General features: G+C 43.1%; 1 protein-coding gene across 3 annotated transcripts; it reads right to left on the bottom strand.

Annotated features, from left to right (window-relative positions):
• Positions 1-713: 713 nt before the first annotated feature.
• Positions 714-16,102, bottom strand: AMBN (ameloblastin). 3 transcript variants are annotated; one of them, XM_090037253.1, is made up of 11 exons: positions 16,025-16,102; positions 15,251-15,319; positions 13,129-13,179; positions 10,832-10,876; positions 8,127-8,243; positions 4,655-4,891; positions 4,180-4,218; positions 3,662-3,724; positions 3,503-3,547; positions 3,164-3,208; positions 714-1,701 (listed from the first exon to the last, which is right to left on the bottom strand). In XM_090037253.1, exons 2-11 carry the CDS (start codon positions 15,302-15,304, stop codon positions 1,174-1,176), a joined length of 1,224 nt encoding a protein of 407 aa, XP_089893379.1. In that variant the 5' UTR covers positions 15,305-15,319; positions 16,025-16,102; the 3' UTR covers positions 714-1,173. The 3 variants fall into 3 exon arrangements, with proteins under 3 accessions (XP_089893379.1, XP_089893376.1, XP_089893377.1); XM_090037250.1 differs by lacking the exon at positions 13,129-13,179; XM_090037251.1 differs by lacking the exons at positions 15,251-15,319; positions 16,025-16,102 and having other exon boundaries at positions 10,832-10,873; positions 13,129-13,173.
• Positions 16,103-19,156: the final 3,054 nt, after the last annotated feature.

Raw genomic sequence — 19,156 nt, 5'->3', positions numbered from 1 at the left:
GGTGGAATTGGTTTGTCGGGATGTACATTAGTCCTTCAGTTGGTGGGTTGTGCTCATATTAAGCGAGATGTTATGACTAGAATTCAGATGATGAATTGAGCAGACCCCTTGGTTCTGAATGATGTCTGAATACAACGTTTCTGGCATCTCTACTCCCAGCAGTGGGGTTTGTTATGGGTATAAATGCTTATGGGTATGGGCCCAAAAAATTGTACTTCTCCCCCCACAAATTGTTGTTGTATTTTCATGTCAGTGAAGTTTTGAATGTCCAGTTTTTGCCAAAAATCTGCCCTTGAGAGACTCCGAGTCATTTCACAAACTTCATTGTGTGACCGCAGCAAAATGCTTGAGAAGTTAGGCCATTTTTTTTAGTGTGTGTGTGTGTGTGTCCCAAGTTGTTTTAGACATTAATCAAATTCATAAAATTAAGCTGTGCGCACCAGCCACAGCCTAAGCAGCACACCTTGGCCCATGAATAATCACATGGCAGAATCTGGTATAATTTTTTTTCTCTGAGCTAGGAATCTACTCACATTTTCACTGGTGCCTTTTTTTGTGAAAGGCAAAACTTGGCTGTGTATGCATTTTGGATGACATAAAGCACTCTCCGCATATAATCCCTTTCTCCAGTTAGAAAATATGCTTGCTTTTTGTTTTAAAAACAACAAGAAACATTGAAATTGTTATATAGAAGTTTATTATATACTAACTAACCCTCAAGTGAATTAGACTAACATGTTTAACAAAGCCAGGGGTTTGGGCCATAAACACCAGCTAACTGATTGAATGAAACAATGTGTCTATCAGAATGCATCTCAGTTCTCTAAAGGCAAAGTTTTAAAAAGAAATAATTGTTATACATCATCTTGGTTTTATTCTCAGGGACACTCCACAAACACCTGGAATTTTACTGATTTCTAGGGGGGAGGGGGAAACTGATGGTAATTAACTGCAGGATTTAGTTGAACTATTAATCACTTGAATGTGAAGAGAGCTTTTTTCTTTCTCATTTGGGAAAGAGACAAAATGAAGTTGCACCAGCATTTCCACAGCTGCATAAACACATTTAAATGTTTTATTGCTAATGCCATAGAAGCAGATAAATAGATCCATTGGCCAGTGCATCAGGCATAGGGTATACATGAACGATATGAGTATGTTTCCAAAATATGCTCAGGGCTCTTGGAAATGCCAGGCATCTTGCATAACCTGTGGCTGTTCAGCCCCATTTCCTGCCATGAGCGTATGCTGAGATTCTGGGAACATGGTAGGGTCCACGGTCACTTCTTTCTGTATACCCAGAGGTACTGTGCCCTCAGCACCAAAGGGCATAAAGCTGTCAGGGATACCCTGTGTTAATTCTGGGGCTGCAGCAGTTGGAGTCACCCCTAGAGTTCCTCTCTGACCAACAGGATTGACCTCTTGGCCTGGCATATCGTTAATGTTTGGCAAAAAACCCTCCTGTCCTGCTGGGGTCCCCTCTGGAAAAAGTATGGCACTTCCATGGCCTGCAGGATTCAGGGCTGGAAATCGGGAGCCCCTTGAGGGGCCCTGGTTGGCCCCTCCTTGGAAGGCTGGATTATGTGCTGTAGCAGGGTTATCATCTTCCGTTGTGAAATCTCCCTGGAGGGCTGGGTCCTGAGGCATCCCTCTGAATCCAGGAATCATGGCACCATAGGCAGGTGCCCCACCTCTACCTCCCTGGGGGGAAAAAAAGGTGAGGAACTGTTATTCCATGGCATTGCTATCACAGTGGCTAGTCTGAGAGTAGGCCAGACAGAACTGGTGCGGGTTTTGTGCCATCACTAAAAGGCAGCCTATCAGAACAGCCATAGGGCAGGCTGAAGTGATCGACTTTTGTCCCCAGGAAGCACAGCTATTTATATTCTGGGCTACACAGTCACACTAATCTCTTCTAGCTTTTTTCACAAAAAATGGACCAAATCCTGTTCCAACCTGCACCTACGTTTTGTAAGACTCAATCATCTTTGCCTTCAGATGTTTTTCAGGGATTGAGGAGGGTCAAATATGATCACCTGTAGGACCACATCCAGACAAGTGCAGCCGTACAGAATGTGGCACTGCAGACACGTCAGTGGCATCACATACTGCATGTTCAGTTGTTCTCCACACTCCAGGGCAGCAGCATGGAGGATATTCAGGGGTCAAAAAAACTCATGGGAGAAAAAAAGCAGAGCAGTGCACTTGGTGGCAGCATGCACCACCCAAAGCTGGAGCCTGGCTGGCCAGAGCCACGTTCCACTGCCAGCCAAACTTCATGTGGCAGGAGCAACATGGCTGCAGCCCTGGGAGGCCCCCAGGACCCAGGTAAGGCTGCTGGGGCCAGCCCAGTGCTGACCGCAGCCTCCCCTGCCCCACTGGGGTAAGTTGCCATGTGCCAGGGTGCACATGGCACAGGTGTTTCCAGGGATAATTATCAGCAGCACAAGGTGCACTGCTGCTGGTTGCCCCTGGGGAACCAAATGTCCATGCATGTCTGGATGCAGCCTAGGTAGCTAATAGTGGGATAGAAACTGGCATTTAATTTTTAAAACTTCAAAGGAAAATGCTTATCTATGGATATTTTATCAAGAGATCTAGAAAGTTTAGTTGCTTTACTATATGGAAGAGACAAGCTGTATCTGGGGCTTTTTGTATCATGTTTCTCCAGAACAAAATACAGCGTACATTTGCAGTTCAAGGACTCAGGGCCCTCAGGTCACTGCATTTGATTGCACCTGTAAGGATTGATTCTTTTTTACACTAAGATCCCTTTACCCCACTTTGGAGTTCAGTGAATATAAATTACAAAGAATTCAAAGTGTATTTAGCTTAAAGCAAGCTCTGTATATATTTCACTCTAGGAACACAAGTGTTTTAGCACAAGAGCCTTCACTTGGCAGTGCCTTAAAGAGAAATGTGGGAAAGTAACATTATTCTCTGGAAATACATAAAAATGCCTTTTAAAAATCCAAGGTGACTTTCTGAGCTTGTGTTGGTCAACCTATTAACAGTATATAAACATTGCAAAGGTGACAAAAATTCTGGGAGAGAGTCCTCTTTCCTTTACATATTAGAGGAGGACTATAACAGCTGTTGGTGATCATATGTTTGCAGTGGAGAACATGTTTATAACACAAAGCAAATCCATGAAGTCACGTACCAGCATTTCTTCTGAACTCACTATGCCAAGTCTAGCAGGAGCACCCTAAAGAAAATAGAGCGAAGTACAAATCAGTCTAGCCACATGCAAATGTGACTTTGTTTTGCTGAACTCTGGGTTTTAAAAGAGACCTTATATTAAAATTTGGTTAAGATCTCGAAAGTCATCTGAGCAAATTAAAACCCACTTCCCAATAAAAACTTGTGGGAGTTGGACATTCAAATTGCTCCCATGGCACTGAACATTTCAGGCTTTCACTTTATATTGTGTTGCAATGGTAACAACTCACTTGGAGTATAAGATAACTTTTTTTAGGTAGAAAATAAACAATAGACTTACTCCTTGGTTTGCTGCATAGGACATGTAAAACAGGGCAGGATGCAACTAGACATCAAGAAAGTGATAGTTAAAAAAAGTAGAAAAAGGGAAAACTTTAAAATGACATGAGTATACAAAAGGCAAAGAGGAACTGGGGGGTGAAAATGGGAAGGTACTTACTGCTGGTTGCTGTTGTGGTTGCATTGGACCTTGGTGGACTAACTGATGGACAATTGGGTACATCTTCACCAAAAGAAATAAGCAGAATATTTCAGTGCAACACAAGACAATATAGCAAATAACACAATTGCTTTGAAAGGGCAAGGTAGATATTCATAGTCACGTTCATGTGTCTTAGATACTCTAGCAATAAAAAAGGCACACACACACAAAATATTCAGAGTGTTCCAATAAAAAACTCAACTCAGCCAACCAAGAACAGCAAAAGTAATAGAAGCAGAAAGCTTTGTAGCAGAGAGAGAGGAATTTATGTCCTGTACTGTAAACTATTTTTTCAAATATGTTTTTTAATGTAATTTTTATATTTTAGAAGTCTATTACACAGGGGAATTTCTTGGTTGGTTTAAGCAATCTTAGCTTCTTGTGCAGAAATGACAGATTACACTGCCTGAGACCCTGAAATCTTTGGTAACATGTTCCTGTTAATAGGAAAGATACATAAAAAAGACTGCACTTACCACCTGACCCAAATGCCCTGAATATTCCAGTGCTGGTAACTGCATTAGAAAACAAAACTACACAGTAAGTAAAATGGATTTGAAATGTTAAGATTCAATAACAACAAACTGACACGCAATAAAAAAGGAGAGAAACTTTGCTGTACTAGCCAAATAAGTCTGGCCTGCTAGCGAGCACTTTTTCCATATAGGGACAGGAATTTTGCTCTCTGACCTCCTTTCAAACCATGAGTTCCTGCTATCTTTTTTCAAGTAATCATCACCTGTAAGTCCAGTTGTTTCAAGAAATTTAGCACAATAAAAGATAATTGTGTGGTGACGCCGTATAATTAATGTAAATACATTCAAACATTAGTGTAGGCTTGACAAATTAGCCACTGCACAGGCCTTATCCAAAGTCTGCTCACACCAGTGGCAGCTCACTCACTGATTTCCATGGGCTTTGATTTAATCCACCTTGGCCTTCAATAGCTACCTGTAGCTGCTTGTCTGCTGGTATCAGTTGTTGAATCCCAGGCAGTTCTCCTTGCTGCAGTGGTGGCTGTCCCACTTGGATGGGTGGCAACACGTCGTTCTGCTGTATTTGACCTTGCTTTGAGGGCAGCATTGAGTGCAGGGAAGGATTCTGAGCCTGTAATCTTGGTTGCTGTGGCTGAAGTGGGGTCTGCTGTGATGGCAGAGGTGGTGGATGTACAGGCATTGCATATTCATACTGTGACAGGAAGAGGTGCAGCCAGGAGAAAAAGGATAGGAGAGTGGTAGTTAATTATATCAAAGAAATTTAACTTAGAGAACTGAATCACTCAGCCTACTGAAAAATGAGGCCAGCATTGCTGTCTCAACCCTCTGAAGCCTCTTTGGGCCCCAGCATTGAAAACCCATGCTTCATTGCATTGAATTGCCTTGTCTTTTATCTATATTATTTGCAAGTAATTCCTAATCCAGTATGTTACAGTGCAGACTTTACAGTTGTCATAACATTTTTTCTTATGCAATGTGATGAAAACAGATTGTTTTCTACAACTGTGTTTACATCTAGGTCCACAGTCCCCTCTAATCACCTGGAAGAGGACAGAATCTCAAGGTGTACTCAGTATTACCTTTCCAACATCCTGACTGTAAGTGTTAAGGGTGCATAATTAACATACGCTATTTACACAATGCCATTTTTTCCAAACTAAATTTAAAATAGGTACTAGGTAGGACTAGCTTCCCAGATTAAGGACAATAAGAAGTCCTTCTTCAAATACATAGGGGGTAAAAAGAGGGTCCCGGGTAATGTGGGGCCCCTGCAGGACACGATGGGCACCTTAGTCATCACGCCAGATGACAAAGCTAACATATTTAACGATTTCTTTGCCTCTGTCTTCCTAAGTAGGGACCAGTTCAGCCACCTCCCTGCTGGGCCCCCCTCGGGCCCCGAGAGAGCCACGCCTGGGCCAAGGGTTAGCGAGGAGTTAGTTAGGGTACTTCTGGAGAGGCTGGACGTGTTCAAGTCCGCTGGTCCGGACGATCTTCACCCTAGGGTTCTACAGGAACTGGCCGAGGTCATTGCGGGACCCCGGCGCGGCTCTATGAGCACTCATGGTGCTCTGGCGAGGTGCCGGAGGACTGGAAGAGGGCCAATGTGGTCCCTATCTTCAAAAAGGGAAAAAAAGAGGACCCGGGAAATTACAGGCCAGTTAGTCTGACCTCAATCCCGGGTAAGCTCTTTGAAAAAATTATCCTGGCACACATCCAGGAGGGCCTTGCGGGGGAATGCATGCTCAGGGGCAACCAACATGGGTTCATCAGTGGCAGGTCTTGTCAGACCAACCTGGTGGCCTTTTACGATCAGGTCACCAAATCATTAGACGCAGGGGTTGCTGTGGATGTAGTCTTTTTGGACTTCCGGAAGGCTTTCGACACTGTCTCTCACCCTGTCCTCATCAAAAAGCTGGGAGACTGTGGTGTCGATGCCCACACGGTCAAATGGGTCGCCAACTGGTTGGAGGGCCGCACCCAGAGGGTGGTAGTGGATGGGTTCTTCTCGACCTGGAAGGACGTGGGCAGTGGGGTTCCGCAGGGCTCGGTCCTCGGGCCCGCACTGTTCAACATCTTCATCAGTGACTTGGATGAGGGGGTAGAAAGCACCCTGTTCAAGTTTGCTGATGACACTAAGATGTGGGGGGATGTGGGCGCACTAGAAGGGTGCAATAGGCTACAAGCTGACCTTGACAGGTTGCAACGGTGGGCGGATGAGAATAGGATGGGGTTTAGCACTGATAAGTGCAAGGTGTTGCACATGGGGAGGAAGAACCGGCACCACACTTACAGGTTGGGGAACTCCCCTCTTGCCAGCACGGAGACGGAAAAGGATCTTGGAGTCGTCATTGACTCCAAGATGAACATGGGCCGGCAGTGTGGGGAGGCAGTCAAGAAGGCCAATCGTACCCTGTCATGCATCCACAGATGCATCTCGGGCAGGTCCAGGGAGGTGATCCTCCCCCTCTATGCGGCACTGGTCAGGCCGCAGCTGGAGTACTGCGTCCAGTTCTGGGCGCCACACTTCAAGAGGGACGTGGACAATATGGAAAGGGTTCAGAGGAGGGCCACTCGTATGATCAGGGGTCAGCAGGGCAGGCCTTATGAGGAGAGGCTACGGGACCTGAACCTGTTTAGCCTCCACAAGAGAAGGTTAAGGGGGGACCTTGTGGCCTGCTACAAACTGGTCAGGGGGGATCAGCAGGTATTGGGGGAGTCCCTGTTCCCCCGTGCGCTGCCAGGAGTGACCAGGAATAACGGTCACAAACTGGCGGAGGGTAAGTTTAGATTAGATATTAGGAGGCGCTACTTCACAGTCAGGGCGGCTAGGGCCTGGAACCAGCTTCCAGGGGAAGTGGTGCAGGCTCCTAGCCTGGGGATTTTTAAAAGGAAGTTAGATGAGCACCTTGCCGGGGTCATCTGACCCCGGTGCTCTTTCCTGCTAAGGCAGGGGGTCGGACTAGATGATCTACCTAGGTCCCTTCCGACTCTAGCTACTATGAAACTATGAAACTATGAAAAGAAGAGTCTTGATTTCTCTCACTTAGAGGCCTCTATCCATCTTAGGAATCTCTATACCCCTTCCTGCTTAAACCATACCATTTATCTTCCCAATGCACCTGTGAGGCAAGGTACTATCTACTTTATAGATGGGGTACTGAGATGCAGAGAGACTTGCAGCCAGATTCCAGAACTTAATAGCACTGACTATTGCTGTGCCTAAAAATCAGGCTGTGGGGCCAGAACTTGAAATTCCCAACACTTTAAATGGGGAACTCTTGATGCCTAGGATCGGAAGGGAACACATAAAGCAGCCAATAGGAAATGCCAAAGGGATGGGGTCTCTGAAATAATACCTCTCTCTGGAACTGAGGCATCTGCCTACAACTCTGAATTAGGTGCCTATGTGAGATTAGGTGTCATGGCCTAGCTCCCCAAGGGTACACTAGGTATCTCGGATGGAGCAGGGAACTGACTTTGAGTATTCCAAATCAGAGATTTGCAATCTAGGTATTCCAGATCAGGTATTAAGCTCTCTTAGCTACCAGACCATCTTGCCCCATAGAAGCAGCTGGTTTTTTTAAAGATGCTCAGAAAATTTTGCCTGGTTCAATGGATTTAGGCTATCTGATTCCCTTAAGATTTTGTTGCTGATCATGATCACTAAATGACGTTCTTTCATCTGTTTCCTTGGGGTGACTGAGTGACATTCATAGGAAAACAGAACTTTCAGAACCAAGACAGACATTTTGTCAGTGTGTCTGCTACAAATGGCCTACAGTAGGTCTTCACAAATGGCTAACTTCTGCTGCTCATAGGCAGGTGCATTTCCAGAGTGCTTCTGACTTGCATGAGCCTTTACTGATTTCCTGAACACAGTTTCTGGAGTCCTGGCAAGTAGACAATGCCGAGAAAATGCTCACCTGTTGGGTCTCATGTTCCTGTGGTCTTCGCTGTAACCATGGAAATGAAGAGTGTGGTGGTAGAAGACCATGCAGCCAGACTGAATTAAATGGTTCACCGTAGTCGTATCGACCATACTAAGAGATTGGGGAAAGCAGAGGGAGACATTTTCAGGCTGCTTTTATGCCAGTTTTTATTATACCCATGTACTGGACAAGACTTGGTGAGCACCATCCTACCATCATATTTCATGCCCTCGTTAAAACTTGAGGGAGACACAGTTCAGTTTTGCAGATGCAAAAACTTTGATAATATTTTAAGGGTGTGAAGGCCACTGGGGATTACAAGACAACAATCACTGGGGATTTTTACAGCTATTTTAACCTTTTCCCAATCACAGTGATTAGATGCTTTTTTGATTATGTGCCTCTTCAGTTCTGATTCACATTCATGATCCAGCTAAATGGTCTTTACATTGTAAGCTGGGATAGAGGCAGCATACAAGCTTTGTCAGAAAGTTCCTGGACTCCATAAGTTATGGGGTTTATGATGTCAGCTGTTACTGATGTATGTCATAGACATACACAAGGGCTAGGTACAGACATTCAGAAAGCCCAAGGTGGAATCAGTCTAAGTTACACAGTTTTTTCTGTAAGTGGTATAGTTTAGATCAGCAGCAAACAGAACACACATTCACACTTTGGTCAGGGCGGTGGGCATCTTAGATTGGGTTCTTCCATTTTAAAATCAGTTTATGTGTGCTGAATTTCTGTTTTGTTATGGGTATAGTCCAGTTTTGTGTGGCAAATTTCTGTTCTGTTATGGGTATAGATCTGTTTCCAATCACTTATACCAGTAAAAGTATAATGTCTGGACCTGGCCTAATTGTAGACTGGTGAGAGTAGAGGGCCAAGTTAAGCCTGCCTAATTTTTCTAACATTTGACCTCATCACTGTTTTAGCACTGGACACATTAGCAAAATGGAAAGTGCTGAGTATTTGAAAGCAAGGGCTAAAAATCATCCTTGAATGCTGATAACAATTTTCAAGGAGAATTACTTGATGAAGTCCCAGTGCTGTGTGTCTGAACATCTCACAGTCCTGCAAATTTATCCTCATCTCTCCCCTGTGATGAAGTCAAGTATCACTATCTCTGTTTTACAGAGAGGAGACTAAGATTGCTGGCGGATGTTAAAGACATTTTTAAAGATCTGGAATGCAGTGAGCCTGACATCGGGGAGCCTTTCACTGATGCTGAGTTCACACTGCCCCAGACCTTTAGAAGGCAGGCGTGCAGCTGGGTGCCCCATCTGAAGGCCTGCCTGACTGCCTTCTTATGTTCCTGGGTGCTAAAAGCTCAACATCAGAGAGAGGCTCCCTGATGTCAAGCTCCCAATGCCCCCCATGGTGTAGTGAGGGATGAGGAAACTCCCCCACCCCACACTACACTTGCCAATTTGAAGAGGCACCCATGCAAGCTCCCTCATCCCCAGCTCCCATTTAAATGGGTGAATACAGCTGGGGATGGAGGAGCTTTCCCCATCCCCTGCTGCACATGTTGGACACCCCTTAAAATGGTGTGTCCAGGAGGGGATGGGAGGCATTTCTCCATCTCCAGGTGCTCCTGCTGGATGCCTTTTTAAAGAGGTAAGTGTGGCTGAGGATGGGGAAAGTTCCCCCATGCCCAGATGCTCTTGCCCATTTAAAGAGCAGTCCCACGGTAGCAGCTGGGATTAAGGAACTTTTGCCACCTCCTGCTGCTTGCATAGGTGCATCTTTAAACTGGCATGTGCCGCTGCACACCCCCATCCCCAGCTGCATGCCTGGCATCCCCCAGGATTAAAGCAGCTGGGTTCAGAACCTGGAACTGCCCCCACGCCAATCCCACCAATTGTGCAGGGGTGGCTTTGTCCTGGCCCCCTTGGTTGCCTTGTGCCAGACCCTGATGCTCAGCTCAGGACCAGGATTTGGCACCAAGCAGCCCTGTCCCAGCTCAGACCCAGGCTTTCCCCTTCCTGATCCGAGAGGCTGTGTCCCAGACCCCAGAGCTGCCCCATGCCCTGAGGCTCACTAGGATCTTGCACCTTAAAGGGCCTTTTGGAGACTGCAGGGCAAGGCTTTTTAAGGTGCTGGGTTCTGGTGAATTCACATCCCAGTGCTGACAATCAGCTGACTGTCAGCATTGGAGCCAGAGCAGTCCCCAGCCAGGTTCCAGACCTGGGGCTGTCGGGATCCTAATGCTGACAGTTGGCTGATTGCTGGCATCAGGATGATAGTATGCTACACATTCAGTGTATGGCACCATACAAACCAGCCACAAAAACGAAACCTCTTCAAAATTCTGGGAGGTTTTTTCATAATTTGTATTCAAAGAATAAGCTTTATTTCAGTCTGGGTATATGCAACAGAACTGTTTCTGCATATGATCCCTAATGACCACACACATTTGAGTTTTCTAGGTAGAAAGGGGTATTAAGTGTTTAATTTGATGCTTAGTCACTAAAACCTAGAGTTATCATCATTCCTATGAAGCTGTCTTTAGGCTGAAATGCCAATAATTTCAGTGTCCACAGCCACTAATACCACTTTGCTACCTATTTATTGCTACTATAGAAAAGAAATTGACAAATAGAACAGTATTGTGAAATGTGTATATAAAGTAACGTACCTTTCCAAAATATTCACAAATTTCTCAAAATAATAAGTGTTTTAAAATAAATAGGTACCTGTGGAAGCATGTTCATGTTTTGTCGACCATATTGTCTCATCTTCTGACGAACAAACAGAAAAATCTTTTACTAATGACATCCTCACCGTTCATCTAAATGCTAATACAAACTATTATCTACTGTTGAGTGATTATGAGAAATCCTTCCTTAGAAGCAGAACAATCAACTACACAGTATCTCTAATACCTCTTTATGAAGCATGGAATGACCGTCATATTATGCTTAGTATAATACAAACCATACTGAATCTATACCAACTAACAGGTAACGGCAGCTCATCATTATGCTGGAGTTTTATGTATTATGTTTATATATGAAATAAGGAAAGAAGATGCACCTGAGAAGCTTGACAAATATGAAAATTATATGTAAAAATATTGTTAGAAACATCCTGTGAAGCTTGAATTTTGAAAGTTTGGGACATTATTCAGGACCAAACTCGGCAAAGCACTTATAGATATGTTAATTTTATTCACATCACATTACCTTCAATCAGTGGTGTCTTTAACTGGACTGCTTGTGTGTTTAAATTTTACCATATTATGCTGGAGTGCAGCTGCATTACTTGCAGAGCTTTTGCACTAAGTTAAAAAAAATCATTACAATACTGTAATATTTCTTCAATACTTCACTTAGTATTTGTGGCATTAGTGAAGTGGTAAAATAGAATAGTCTTTTTATTCCATCATTTGCTCCTTGTCATGGCTGAATCATGGCATATAACCAACAGACTTTCTGATCCCTTTGTGCAGATTCACTGAACTCAGTACTAAGGTTGGTATTTTCAAAAGCATGCAGTGTTTGCTTAACTCTACTCCCATAGGAGTCAGTCAGGAGTTTTACCATTAAGTTTGACCAGAGTAGAGGGAAGCCAAGGGGAATTATACCATTGCCTCTTAATGGGAGCTGTTTAGCCAGCTTTGAGAGTTCATGAAAATTCCAGTTTCCACCCATACACATACACTCACATTAGCTAAGTTGAAGCCAAGGCTATATAAAAGATGCTGGTTCCAATGAAGTAAAACTGAACAGTAAACTTGTGCTTCACTTATTTGTTCTCTGTTTAAAATGGGAGTTCTTAAAGACAGGGGCTTATCTTTGTAAAGTAACTTATACATGCTAGGTCATAGTAACCACCACCACCCTCTCCTAACACTGTAACTGAGGAGATGCCTACATCTTGTCTGAAATCTTTCTTTTCTTTTTAGTGTTCTTTGTCACTGTGACTTTTGTTTTGAAGCCACTCTGAAACAGTCTCATTTCCCTGAAGCCAGAAAGTACTAGAAAACTCATGATAGACTCTGTTCATACAATTCCAGAGCAGTAAAGTTTGGCTAGGCATTAGCTTCCAGGGTAGGGATTTTCAAAGGAACCTAAGGAAATTAAATATGCGATTTACTTTATATTTCAACTGGATTTGAGTGTCTAACTCCCTTAGGCATTTTTTACTGACTTGAAGTTTGCCCATCACTAGTGAACATATTAATGAGCTGATACAGCATTGATTTCTTCAAGCTGGAAAGCATTATCTTACCCAAAAGGTGGGAGATTGAGGCAACAAAGTTAATATTTGGGGACAGTTGATTTTGTTTTGTTGAAAATCTCACTCAGGAATATTTTTGCATTTAGGTAAAATATACCTTGTTAATTGCCAATTTATGTTTTTGCAGAAGTAGCAAGGATTGATTCAAACATAGAAGTTAAGGAGTTAGGTTACACTGTCCATATTACTCAGATGACATAAAGAGACCATCAAGGGGTTGGCAGAAAACTATTAATATTGTTCTCTTGAGGAAAAAAGCCAGGAACCAAGCCAAGAGGGTAGGGGGCTGATCTGCTCGAAAGGATTGTTAAAGGAGTGAACTCTTCTGAATGCATCAAAAAGGAGACCTAACTGTAAAACCAAACCATGACAAGCTTTTCTGGTATGGGAGTTAGTTTTATTTTCCCTAATTTGGGGATTTCAAAAAGATATTTGGTTATTGTTAAAAGTTAAATCTGCTCTCTCTATATATAGATGCAGGCACTGGAAAAAGAAATTGCAAAATTCTCATGAAATTTAGCAGGAGGGGGAGCCACATGCCATCTTTAACCAGGTCTACTTTGGAATATTTTACTCAGTTAATTAGCCAGGGGAGGGGGGCCCTCTTTAGCTGTGAGAAGTCATTTTTCTGGATAGTGAAATCCTGAGTTGCTTGTTCTTCCTCCTGCTTCATCTCACCCACGCTGTACTAGTTACAACAAGGGTTTTAAGTAAATGGTTGCCATATACACAACAATGGAAAAACATATACCTCAAAGCTCATACTAGCCATTCCACGTGTCCCAGTATGCTGAGGGTACATCTACAAGCAAACAGAACAGCTATTAGCACCCGGCTTTGAGAGGTTATATATTCCTCACCTGGGCCTACGGAGGTGTGAAGGTAAAGATATTAGGGAGAAGTCAGTGTTCTGTAGCTAGGGATGATGCTATGGATTCACATAATAGAAGATTAACAAACATAAAAAATTATCACAGCAGTTGGACCTCTACAGTTGTGCATGTCCCCACTTTATTGCTATTTATATTATTATATTAACATTATGGTAGGATCCATAGATCCCAATTAAAAGGCAGGGACAAAAGAAAGAGTCCCTGCCACAAAGCTTCACAACTGAGGTTAATCAGAAATGTCCTGCCAAACCTTTTTTCCGTTTTGACAAGAACAGGTGTACAAGTTGTGACCAAAACTAGAAAGAGACCAGTGATGACAGTGTTCATTGAGGGAGGAAAAGGGACTAGGTTGAGGCCTAAATCGATAATCAGAATTAACAGGGCAAGAACTTGAACTTCAATCTCTCACTTCCCCATAGAGGTGTCCCAGCCATGAAGCTATTGGCTGTGCTGAAAGAGAGATCACTCTGTCCTACTTGAGCTTCTCTGTTTTGAATGAATGCATAGTTAATGGACCAAAAAAGTGTGAAAGGTCCATCCTGAGCCTAGCAACCCATCAGGCTAGTGTGATTAAGACATGCCAGTTTCTGTAGCCAGTGGTACACAATGGAGTGATGTGGCCAGCTCCAAGTTCAGTTGCCTTTGACTCCCCAGCCTGAATGACCAGTTACCATGTATGGCTGGATTGTACTAGGGATTTTGGCACAGATCCAGATGAAAACTCAAACTTGCACGGCTAGAGCCATAGTAATACCCCCTTACCTGCTCTGCCACTGTGCCCTAATATAAAACAGACTGAATAATGTCATTCAATGCAGTGATCCCTATGGACCTACTTGCAGCTAATTACAAGTCAAACAAGTGTAAGTATACAGAATTGAGGGCTTAAGTATAAGACAAAAGACTAGAGGGAGCAAAATCACATCCTCCTTTCTCCTGCAGGTCCAGAAGTAATATTTGGAAGCTTAGTTTTTCTTTCACAAAAGATTGTGTTAAATTACACTGCGGACTTTGGGACCTTCCTTCCAAGAGGTGGCTCTTTGCATACACATACCCTGGCGTTGTTCAAAGCATCCAAAGAATTGTGTTAATTTTAAAATCGGTAAAAAGAGACAAATCATGCAAAACTTTTAATAAATATGTTTTGGGTTTTTCAACCAGCTTCACCATATATGCATTTTGTGAGAAGAAGAGGATTTAAAAAACCTACTTAACAGTAGCCTATCTCTCCTTTCCCTGAAGTCAATAGCAGAACTCCTGTTGGCTTAGCTTTGATCCTTTGGCCAACATCTCATTGATTTTAATGGAAGCCAAATCAAGGTCAACACCGAGCACTTCTGAAAACTGTACCTTTTGTTTAGAATGCTGAACACTTTCTGTTCAGTCTGATTCCTGGGAATTTTTACAAGTCTAATTCTCGTTTTCTAATTCTCCCTCTCTGCATTTCTTCAACAGATTTGTAGAGATGGGGAAAAATAATACTAGAATAAACAAACAAAGTGGTAAAAATGACAACCTATTGTAGGACTCTCTTGTGAACTTTATGACTTGCCTAGAGGATCTTAAATGTGTCTTGAAATGCAAAAGATAGAAATATATTTTTCAAATGAGCATATTTTAACAGGGAACAAACTGCTATGCTAGCTGTAAAATCTGGAGTTTCCTTGAGTGCTGAATTCTCATGCATGGAGGATCTGTATATTAGAGAAGTGAAATCCCAATGGAGCAGGTTTTCCAAACACTTCAACACCCAGCATCTCCCTTGAGAACAACAGGAACTACAAAATGCTGAACATTTGGAAAATGTTCTCCTAGAAGTTGATTTTCAAGAGCTGTTCTCTTGTCAGTATACTCCCCGCTGTACAATTTGTGTTGCCAAATCATATTCATCTATACATGGAATTAAAGCCAAGAGGCAAATTGGTAGGTATTTTCCCCTAACAAACAACCTAGAATTTGATATATAAGCATATGACTTACTGGCAAAGCAAACCCTGTGCCTAGGAGGCATAACGTCAGCATCCAGACATTCATATTTCAGAGCTCTACCTGGAACAGAATTGTTGTGGGAATTTTAGATTAGTTTTAGCTCCTGGAAATTAAATAGTGCACTGAACAAACTGTATCATTATCAATACAAGTACATTATTACATGAAAATCCCATTCATTTTCAATCATTAAATCTGGGGACTGCTGAATTCCCATAGCCAGTTCATGCTAAGATTATAGGCTGTAAGGTATCTCTTGTGGGAATACTAGTATGAATTGTTTGGGATTTGAAAAATCAAATAACAAATTGTATAGTAAAATTAAATGCCACTAATATTTCATTATGAATGCTATACAGACTTGGTATGGTATGTGCAACATTACTATTATCGTTAAAACTCTATTCTGCCTGCTCTGCTTTCAAACACTAAAGTATCTTGGAAGATGCAGGCTAGTTAAATGATATCCTCCTTATCCTGCAGGCCTGACATTGTCCAGCTAAACAAAATATCTATTTGCCCATGATAATCCTTTTCATAATTACATCCCTTCACATAGAAAATTCACAGTTCAGTCCCACCAATTTCATTACTCCAAATGGTGGATAATCATTGATCTTCTGTCACAAGCTGGGAAGTTGACAGCAAAAGTACTTTTCAGCTAAGTGTACCAAAATGTTTGATGGAAGTAGCCCTAACCCTAAGGATCCCCTACACAACAAATATCTAGCCTTATCCACAACAGACCAGTACAATTAGCATTACCTTGATTTGCTGGCTTGAGTTGCTTTTTTAGAACCTGCAGATCCAAGTCTCAAAAACCTTCACAAGATGAAGTCTTGGTTTTGTATGGCAATCATTTGTGAATTTCCCTTTCTCAGGCTAGCCATGAACCTTATTTAAATGACTAATTAGCCAATCAAAATGGAGAGAGAGATGTAGGCATGACCTACCAGTAATTACTTCCCAACTTTCCATCACACACAAAGTGGTAGGCCCTACGTTCTCATTAATTTTAATTGCATACCGCAGCCTGTATTTGGGGAGGCATTTTCTTCATATAACAGAGTGCACACAAAGAGCATGCGGCCTAACTCTGCTCCCAGTTACACCAGGTGTAAATTGAGACTCCATCAAATTGTGAGTATTAGTCCCAGGGTTACATTGGAAGCAGAATTTTTCCATTAGATTTAGAGCCTGGTGGATCATTGTTTTGGGTAGGGGAATGTCTGGTAGCAAACTACACCCCATATCTTATGGAGCTCTTCAATGGACAATGGAATATAGCGAGTATTGACTCTAAATGGCATTCTCTATTCAGCTGTGTGATAGGCAGGGCTAACTGCATAGAGACCATCGTTGTGTTTACAGCTAGGTTGGGTTTGCTAAAGATTTTCTTGCCATACAGCTCTAACTATTACCGGAAGCTGTAAAATAAGACCGCATTCTACACCTGGCCCATTGTGAAACAATATAAGAAAGGATGCTGAATTTGTTCATGTGCCCTGCTAAGTATATGGTTGTTTCAGAAGTGTTGTTAAGAGCAGTACCTGTATCATAGTTTGAACTGCAGCATTAACTAAGAATCACAGCTTTCCAAGCAGCCTGAGTGAGAAACATGGATTCCTCTTCCAGGAGCATGAGTGCTTAGAGAAGTCTGATATGAGCATTAAAGTAAGAATATACACATTAGAGAACTGGGCCTCTGGTGGAGAATTGTGTTAGCTGGGATTTGGTGCTTCTGTTCACAGGAGAATTGACCACCCTGAGTCATCCTAATACCTCATCATCCAAACACATAATGATGGAGCCAGTACTCCACACCCAGAAAGCCAACCTGATCCCATAAGGAAACACTTATTAAGTAGGGCTGTGTGAAGCGTCAGTCCCTGATTCGATTCAGTGGAGATTTGGCCTGATTCCATGGCCAAATCTCTGAATCAAATCAGAGGACCTTTTAATCTCTCTGAATCCATTCAGACAGATTCGGTGTTTCAGATGTAGACACAGCTTTAAATGTTTTTTCTACATACCTCTAGGTAGCAGGGGCTCTCATCACTGCAGTGCTGGGGCAGATGCAGCATGCCACAAAAGCATGGCAGGCTCCCCAGCGCGCTCAGCAGCAGATCTGGAAGTGGACCAGAAGCCCTTCTGGTCCACTTCCAGGTCCACTGGGGAGTGTGGTGCCGGGCCCACCTTGCTCCCCCAGCTCAGCAACTGGTGCCTCCTGGGTCTGGGGGGCACCCGGGGTCCCTTCTGCAGCTAATTGCTGGGCAGGGGGGGCACAGGGTGTGGGGGCCCTAGCGCACTCCCCAACAGGCCCAGAAGTACTTCCGGTTCATTTCTGGGTTCGCCGCTGAGCATGCTGGAGAGCCCCCCGCACTGCTGTGGGACGCTCCATGAACCCCACCATTGCAGCCATCACAAGCCGCGCTGCTACCTCAATATGTAGAAAAAGCTTTTAAAGTTGTGCCTGTGTCCAAATTGCTGATTCACCGGATCAGCATCAAATCGTCAGATTCGGAATTGGCCAAATCGAATCAGGGACAGTGATCCGAATCGACGAATCAAATCACTGTCCCTGATCTAGGCCGAATCCGAATCAAATAGGGCCTGTTTTGCATGCCCCTATTATTAAGCAATTTCGTCCTCCTCTTGCCTCAATAAGACCTTGAAAACAATGGAGGCTGGTATTTTCAAAAGAGCCGTAATGAGTCAGGTGCCGTTAAGCTTCAGTGGGCCTGGAAGGAGAGAAAGGACCAGCTTTCTTTCCCATTGATTGCTTTTTATCTTAGATCCTGTTCATTTTCACAAGAACTAGTTGTTTCTATCACCATTTTGCTCCTTCCATTGTTCAGTATCACCTCCATTTTCTTTTGTCTCAAAGTTGTCCCGTTACATTTTTACTACTTTCCTATCCCCTTCTTTTTGCTTGCTCTCTACAGCAATGGATGGCTGCAGCCTAGGGCTTACTTTGCATAGATGTAGCCCTGGGTTCAATCACTACCCCCGCCACTTCAATTGACCAGTGGTGCCTTTTTAGATGCAAGGCACCCCTCAGAAAATGCCAACTCTTAGCTTTCACTAATTTCTTGACAGGGGAACAGAATTCTTCTGTTGCAAAGAACTCAGACCACAACAGGCCAGAGTTTCTTTGACACCATGTATTCCTATTTAAAGTCTCTGTGCACTTCCCCACATGCAGGGGCATGTGTTTTCTGTGGCAAAAATAGCACTGGCACAAATTTGTGCTGCTGCACATGCCCCTGCACATGTGGCTCTGGCCAGCCAGGCTCCACTTCTGGTGGCGTATGTTGCTGCCATGTATACTGCACCACTTTTTTCCCACAGCTTTTTTGACACTGGGATCTCCCAGTGTCATATTTTGGTGCCACGCTGCTAATTTGGAGTGCAGCAAATGCTTGCAGGTATGCCGTGTGAAGTTTGCGGTACGTCAAACAGCTTTGAGGTGCTACAGACCATATGTGCGCACTCATCTGGACATACCCGCTGAGTGCAACAAGCTTGGAGGTCAGGGCTAGAGGTACTACTGCTCTTTTTACAATAAAAAGAGAGACCTGAAGGCTAAAAGATTGTCTGAGTTTCAAAGAAGTTTAATGACCAGAAAATTGCAAAGCACCCTCTGCTTGTGAAAGTCTAATCTCTGTTATCAGAGCTAGTAAAAAATTCTCTATCAAATGTACTTTTTAGTTTTCTTAAACAAATGTTTATTTTTATGGTTTTCAGGTTTTCTTTAATGTGAAAAAGCATAGGCCAAGAAAAAATAGTTTTTGGTTTTCACAAAAACAATAATAAAGCCTTTTTCTTTTCTTCCCTATGTTTCTCTCTCTTTTGCTATGGGTAAATGGGCCCAAGTGCATAAATCTTGGCAGACTC

The sequence above is a fragment of the Crocodylus siamensis genome, chromosome 3, assembly GCF_052110815.1.
Source record: "Crocodylus siamensis isolate JL-2025a chromosome 3, ASM5211081v1, whole genome shotgun sequence".
NCBI classification, from domain to species: domain Eukaryota; kingdom Metazoa; phylum Chordata; order Crocodylia; family Crocodylidae; genus Crocodylus; species Crocodylus siamensis.
The sequence above is the reverse complement of the archived record's forward strand: the minus strand, read 5'-3'. Positions and strand labels throughout refer to the sequence as shown.